The following is a 6,715-nucleotide window of genomic DNA, read 5'->3' as shown; positions in this document are numbered from 1 at the left end:
ATTGATCAGCGCCTTCTATAGGTGTTCTTAGCAATAATTTGTGTTAATTGCCATAATAGTCATCCCTTGGATATATTGGGATCAACACGTTCTCGTTGATTGGGATACAATTGAGTATAATTTCTGAAAGAGAAAATATGATTAATGGTACCGTGATCAATTTATATATTTGTGTCTACTTAAACTTTTCAAAATTATGTCAACAAAACTGAAGTATAGATACAAATGTGTTTACCGTGTCAAAAGTGTAATAAACGATTGGTACGCATGACAACCAGTGTCGCCAACGCGATTCTTAAAAACTCGCTATGAAACAGTACAGAAGTCGCTAGATTGCTATATTGAAATACCTGATCATTATATAATGTAAGATGAGATTTTGCCGCTGTGAGTGGTAAAGCATTCTCAATTCATAAATCAGCAATACATATTAATTCATAAATCTTACTCGCTAAACTAACAGAAAAACGCCAGATTGCGGGAAAAACAGCTGTATAGACAATATCAATGAAAAGTGAATTTTCAGTCTTCAATGCGATAAGACAATGCAAGAGGCATTAGATGATATATTGTGATAAGTGCGTCACTGTTTGACATTGTCCAATGAAATAAATTCGTTGACAACTGAAACAACCAATTGAATGTATCAGTCACGAAACTTTAGACCTTTTCAACGCGGGCGCATAGGTTAGCAAGGATCCGCAGGTCATAGATTAGAACTGTCATTGTCAAATTATATAACGTGTTGGAGACACCTGTAACAAATATACTTATAATCGTATCTGTCAGCAAGTAAATTCTTGTGTGTTGAAAAATGCCTACATTCCGTTTTCTTGGCCAAACAATTCATGATTACAGACAACGAACCGTGGAAGGTGTAAATGAATTGAGAGAATTAGCTTTCAGAGGTGGTATAGTCGCATTAGTAGCAGCTATCATTTTATGGATTGCAATATTTCTTTATGTAGCCTTTTATTACACGTACATGCCTTCAATATCGCACGTTCGACCAGTTCATCTACAGTTCGAGTAAGTGTATTAAATCTTTGTTTCTTGCAGTGCTGAATTCGTGAATGTTAATAAATTAAGTAACCTTACTTTTTTTTTTTTTTTAGTCCTTTTTGACTATTTTTCTCAAGTATAACGCACTATATTGCGCTTGTTATAAGAAACAAGTAGGCAAACAGTTTTGTATAATAGCCTATACCTATTTAAATGAAAGTAGCGCTGTATCCAAAATTGCCTAGACATATTTCTTTCCTTTTCATGTGGGTACCTATGCTTTCTACTTAGGTCATGCAAAGATACCCAAGGGATTTGTAGTTTTCCATCCGCTCATGTCCAATTAACGAAAAGACAGCAACTGCTTATGGTTGGACAGCAATACAAGATGTATTTAGATCTTGAGATGCCAGAATCTCCAACAAATCAGAAACTTGGTAAGTAATGAAAGCATTAGGGTCATTCCATGTTAACTCACCCAAAGGTTGTTGCATTAACATCACTAAATTGGCTCATTTTCTTTTTTTCAAAGAGTTAGTTCATATTAAAGAACTTGTAAACCCCGCAGGAAAAGAACCAGGGCTGTCCAAACATCTAAAAAAAAATTCGACTAACATTTTTTTTTTATTTTAGAAATTTATTTTTCATGTACGAACACGAAGTCTAGTTTTTATTTCCAGTGAAATGCAATTAGATATACATGTATTAGAGAGAGAGAGAGAGAGAGAGAGAGAGAGAGAGAGAGGCTCCAAACATGAAGATAAGATGCACAGATGTTGGAAAAAATTTTAAAACATCGTAAAAATGGCATTTTCAGCTGTTAACAAATCAATATGTGTAGCTTCCACGAATATTATTTTATTTTTCACATAATTCTCACACACATGACCAAACAGCGGATTTTCAGTCCGATACTGAATGTTAGGTTTACATCAGTTGCAGAAAGGTCATTGAACTCATTGCTGTGCTTGCTCTGTAAGCCAAGGTACTTGATGTCTTGTCGCTGTGTAAGGATCGAAAATCCGCTGTCTGCTTATGACAGTCTGTGTAAAAAGTTTCATCTTTCATCTCAAGTGATATAGGTACTTGCTATAATTTTTTTTTTTACTGACACTGGTTTTTAATGTCCTGTAACTAACTAAGAGCTTCAAATTCTGAATGTTTTAAAACCCTGGAAATTACATTATTGATGATGAGAAAAATATATACAATATATTACAATTATAATTGATAAAAATGTCCCTAAGTTATGTTTCCTGGTAACATTTAATACACTGTAGATGTGCAATTGGCAGAGAAGACAATGACTGACGTGCAGCCAGGGTTCGCAGGGTCAGTAAAGTTAGAATATCGTACCAACCTTGAATTGAATTTAAGATAGGAGACACTACTACCCATCACTGCGACCTTATTAGTTCTAGTGTGCTGATCCTGAAAGTTAGGAGCATTCCCAACCCACACCAGCTGATTCCACTAAGGTTTGCTGCGTATCCAAGTTTCGAGGAAGAAACCCCTTTCGTCCCTAGACCAGCCCCCTACATGCATTGTCAGCTGGGTTCGGGGAATGACGACAAAATGGATGTTGACGAAATATTGTAGATGCCTAATATGGGAAAACGGGGAGAAAAACCCCAACTGCGATCTTTTCCGCCACAAGGGTCACTATGAACCAACCTTAAAGAATATCTTATTTTATATATGTTTTAATGAAAAAAAAATCTCCACTACTGATTTAGATTATATGAGTGTGCCGCGAAATTTTAAATTACAACTTGAGTATATCACATGTTGAAAAAGGTAGAAAAACGCTGCCTAGACAATTGACACAGTCCCCAGCATGCAGTCTTCAGAGTTGTCATCAGTCACCACACATCATCATTTGAAGAAGTTTTGCACTATGCAGAGATTTGAATTGTGGTAAGATGAACTTCCAGATTATGGTAGTAATTTATATCAGGAATAATACAATGTACCATATATTACCATGAGAAGTATCCTCGAGTATTATTCCGGCTGGCTACTGTTAGGCCTACTATGATTTTGATCTTTGGAACCATTATTATATAGTATATACAAAGGTTAAGCAGATGCTGTTATTTGGTATTAGAATTTTTCTTGAAATTGAAAAAAAGAGTGTAATTCTTAAAAATCAATAAAATGAACCAGCCAAAGTTGGAAAACGAAATTTACGACACAAACGACTAAAACTGTACTGAATATGAGGAAAAAGTATGAAATCTGAAATCTCTCCCGGAATTGAAAAAAATAATTTTGACCAAAATTAAGACCAGAATATTTCTTTTCTTTACTCATTATTTTTGCAAACTGATATATCATCGTTGATTTTATGAAACCTCCTATGTAACAGTACACAACATAACTTTTCAGGAGGAAGAAAAAATTAATTAAAAGTCAATGGGCTACATAAGAATATGAAGTAATTTGGTAGAAAACGTTGGTGAATATGATGAACATAAATGACATCGAAGATCAGTGTAGGCCTATTGATATTTAATTGATATTTTATTCCTCTTGAAAAATTATTTTCTACACTGTCACATAAAATCAACGACGATATGAGAGATGACTGTCCTGAGAAGAACAAGTCTCCATCTTAAATTTATCTCATTGAAAAGAAAAATATTATAAAATACCAAATTTCAGCAATTTTTCATTATATTATGTGACATTCCTGTGGACAATCCTTTAAGTTTTGGGACATAACTGTTTGCATAGTTTGTTTTGTAGAAAACGCTTCTTCAACACGTTTTTGTATTGCTGATTTTCAAAATGTTGAACAGTCCTGGAACACAAACTATTTACATTTAAGAATTATGCATATTCTCTTCACGAAAAAAAAAAAAAAAATGTTAATTTTGATAACAGTCATGCAACACTTCTTTTTTTTTTTTTTTAACTAGTTGAGTTGACATGGAATGACCCATAAATGTTAGGAAAGAAATGTTTCATTATCACCCTTAATGTCAAATCAAGCTTTTATATTTTATTGACAGGTATGTTTATGGTGTGCATTCAACTGCATGACAAAGATGGACAGCTGGTTGACAATTCCTGCCGCTCAACTATGTTACATTATCGCAGTTATCTTCTTCACACACTTACCACACTCATGTTCTCTCCGATGATGATGTTTGGAAATAAAGAGGAGAAACAGAACATTATCTTAGAACTTTTTGCAGACTTTGAGGAAGATCAGGTATCTTTACACAAATATCTGTTACATTTATTAGTGATTCTAAATAGAAGATTTATTTTATCTTCTCTCCCCACATGTAATTAATTTTAGAAGCAAAATATTTCAACAAGGCGCATCAAGATACAGTATTAATGAAATCAGGCCATTGTCTGCTGAGTTGTTTTCCTTAAAATCAGTTCTAACACGATCTGTTTCGATAAAGTTAGGAACCATTTTAGCACACTGGATTTTTTTAATGTAAATTAAATTAAAGTGATGAATAGATTATAGTTTTTCGAGTAGAAATTTGTATTATGGACAGTTTATGAAAAGTGAGTTCCATGAGAATCTTTCCAACACAATATTGCAATTAAATGTTTTGGCCTACAGAACCACCCAGTGACGGATATTTATGTAGAAATACAATCACGTCACGTGGAACTGTACTCAGCGACGCTGCACGTCCACGCCCACTTCACAGGACTGCGCTACTTCATGTTTCATTGGCCAGTCCTTGCTGCTGCTGTAGGCATAACTTCTAACCTTTTCTTCATCGTGCTCATCTGTGTACTGTCATGGTGGCATTTGCACCATATGGGTGACAGTGAGCATAATTTCATGTATGGTACAGCACTGCAATCCAAGGAGAGTGACTCGTTCACATTCAAGGGAGAACCTGATGGTAGGTGACATCAGCTGACAGAGCTTTTAAATAAGAATCTTCTAAGTCTAACTGTAGATCTTCTACAATGTGCCTAAACAAGACCTTACAGCTAAGTGGCACTTTTAACTGTTCAGAGCTATGCTAGCAGCTTTCATCATGAGGCCTGCTAAGTTGATTGCAAAAGAATCTCTTGGACAGTTACTCATTGCCATTAGGTATTTATTACATTACACATAGAAAGGTAGCTTTATAGCGCTCTCCATCCTCAAAGATGGTGTTGAAAATATTAACCCTGTCAGATCTACATAAAAAATTTCTTATCGTACTTGATACAGTTCATCTCTTGCTTCAGAGTGAATTTTTGACATGTTTTCCTGTTAAGGCTGGTTCACAATAAACCGAGAACAGAAATGACGAGAGCGGAAATATTGTTAAAATATATGTATTTGAATGTAAGGATTCACAATTAACTATTGTGAATGCACACATTTAAATGCATTTATTTTAACATTATTTCCATTCTCGTTCTCATTCCTGGTTTGTTGTGAATCAGCCTTTACTGTTCTAAAATATGGAGGTTTGTCCTGTACACTTTGTCTTTAATACACCCCCAAAGCTAAAAATCACAGGCATTTGGACCAGGAATCGAGGTGACAACAGATTTCTGCTTAATAATCTGTCATCAAAGACATCCTTTACTATCCACAGCTGTGTAGCCTACAGTACACTTGGATAAATCAAGGCATTGATGACAAGGTAACATACAATAAATCTGGTAATTGGACGCACCCAATCCCTATGAAGGGGGTTATACAGTTTTCTGCTAGTTCTGGCAGTCATAAACGAGAATTTCTTTTGTGGCGATCATCTAATTGGAATGGATGTTTTCTCAATTTACTGTACATGAGCGGATGTTTTATGTTGCTTATGTACTCACTAACTCTGCCTGACAAGTACAAAGAAGGTTTGCAGGGAATTTTCCAGGTGTCGAGATTCTTAGTTCTCCTGCAATGCATAATCTTTTTACAAAATTTAGAGAAACTGGAAGTGTGTAAGACAAAAGCATAGAAGCAACATGTTTTAACTCAGGAAATCTTGCAGCACAGCTGTGGGCAGTTGAAAGTATTATTCAAGCTAGCCCACATACCAAAGATGCATATCGTCGTCGTTCCTGCAATAACTCCTATGTGCAAAATATAAAATTTTCAGAAGGAAGAAAAAACACATTTATTCATTCTATGGCAGCCATACATAGGAGACTTTCTTATTTGCTGTATCACTATTTAAGTTATTTAATAGGGCAAAAATCTGAAAATCGATAAATATGTCACATAGGAGTTATTGCAGGAACAACAATGACATGCATTACAGCATAGGATATACAAAATTAAGTATCTATATTTCGTAACAAAATCCTTTCATCAAAATATTTAGATGTTGAAGGCAGTGGTGAAGCAAATGCAGTAAGGGTTTTATTTGTATTTTTCCGACTGAAAAAAAATAAATAAATAAATTTTGTTTTGTTTTCATTTTTACACTTGCCCATTGTCTCTCTTGCAGACAGTTCATTTGAGGACGCCAGTCTCCTGGACGACAGCGATGCAGGAGGCCGGCAGTTCATTGCAGAGTTGCCGCAGTCAGAGAGTTTCCAGATGGTTGAGAGTTGAACCTGTGTGGTAATGCAAGACTACATTCCACTTTTTATCAACTTTTAGTAAAAATTTTATGGATACCTTTTTAGACATGTTTAGAATTTATGTACTTGTGATATGACTAGTCATCACTTTCATAGTTATTGTTTTGAATGTATTTTAGATGTAATAAATCCAGTTTTATATGTATACGAAACATAA

At 34.8% G+C, this 6,715-nt stretch overlaps 1 protein-coding gene across 2 annotated transcripts; it reads left to right on the top strand.

Annotated features, from left to right (window-relative positions):
• The first annotated feature begins 285 nt into the window (after window positions 1-285).
• Seipin (lipid droplet biogenesis associated protein seipin) lies at window positions 286-6,715 on the top strand. Of its 2 annotated transcripts, none has more exons than XM_069821057.1 (5): window positions 286-387; window positions 1,294-1,439; window positions 4,017-4,219; window positions 4,589-4,880; window positions 6,423-6,715. In XM_069821057.1, the coding sequence occupies exons 2-5, from the start codon at window positions 1,370-1,372 to the stop codon at window positions 6,527-6,529; spliced, it is 672 nt and encodes a 223-aa protein (XP_069677158.1). In that variant the 5' UTR covers window positions 286-387; window positions 1,294-1,369; the 3' UTR covers window positions 6,530-6,715. The 2 variants fall into 2 exon arrangements, with proteins under 2 accessions (XP_069677158.1, XP_069677157.1); XM_069821056.1 differs by lacking the exon at window positions 286-387 and adding an exon at window positions 394-1,029.

The sequence above is a fragment of the Periplaneta americana genome, chromosome 3 (genome assembly GCF_040183065.1).
Source record: "Periplaneta americana isolate PAMFEO1 chromosome 3, P.americana_PAMFEO1_priV1, whole genome shotgun sequence".
NCBI lineage: Eukaryota > Metazoa > Arthropoda > Insecta > Blattodea > Blattidae > Periplaneta > Periplaneta americana.
Note: the sequence above shows the minus strand (reverse complement) of the source record. Positions and strands in the feature narration are given on the sequence as shown.

Excerpts from the sequence above, each read along its gene's own strand:
- Seipin (XM_069821056.1), top strand. The coding sequence starts at position 815 with ATGCCTACATTCCGTTTTCTTGGCCAAACAATTCATGATTACAGACAA. Across the intron at positions 1,440-4,016 it reads TCCAACAAATCAGAAACTTG|GTATGTTTATGGTGTGCATT; the intron begins GTAAGTAATGAA and ends TTTTATTGACAG. Across the intron at positions 4,220-4,588 it reads CAGACTTTGAGGAAGATCAG|AACCACCCAGTGACGGATAT; the intron begins GTATCTTTACAC and ends TTTGGCCTACAG.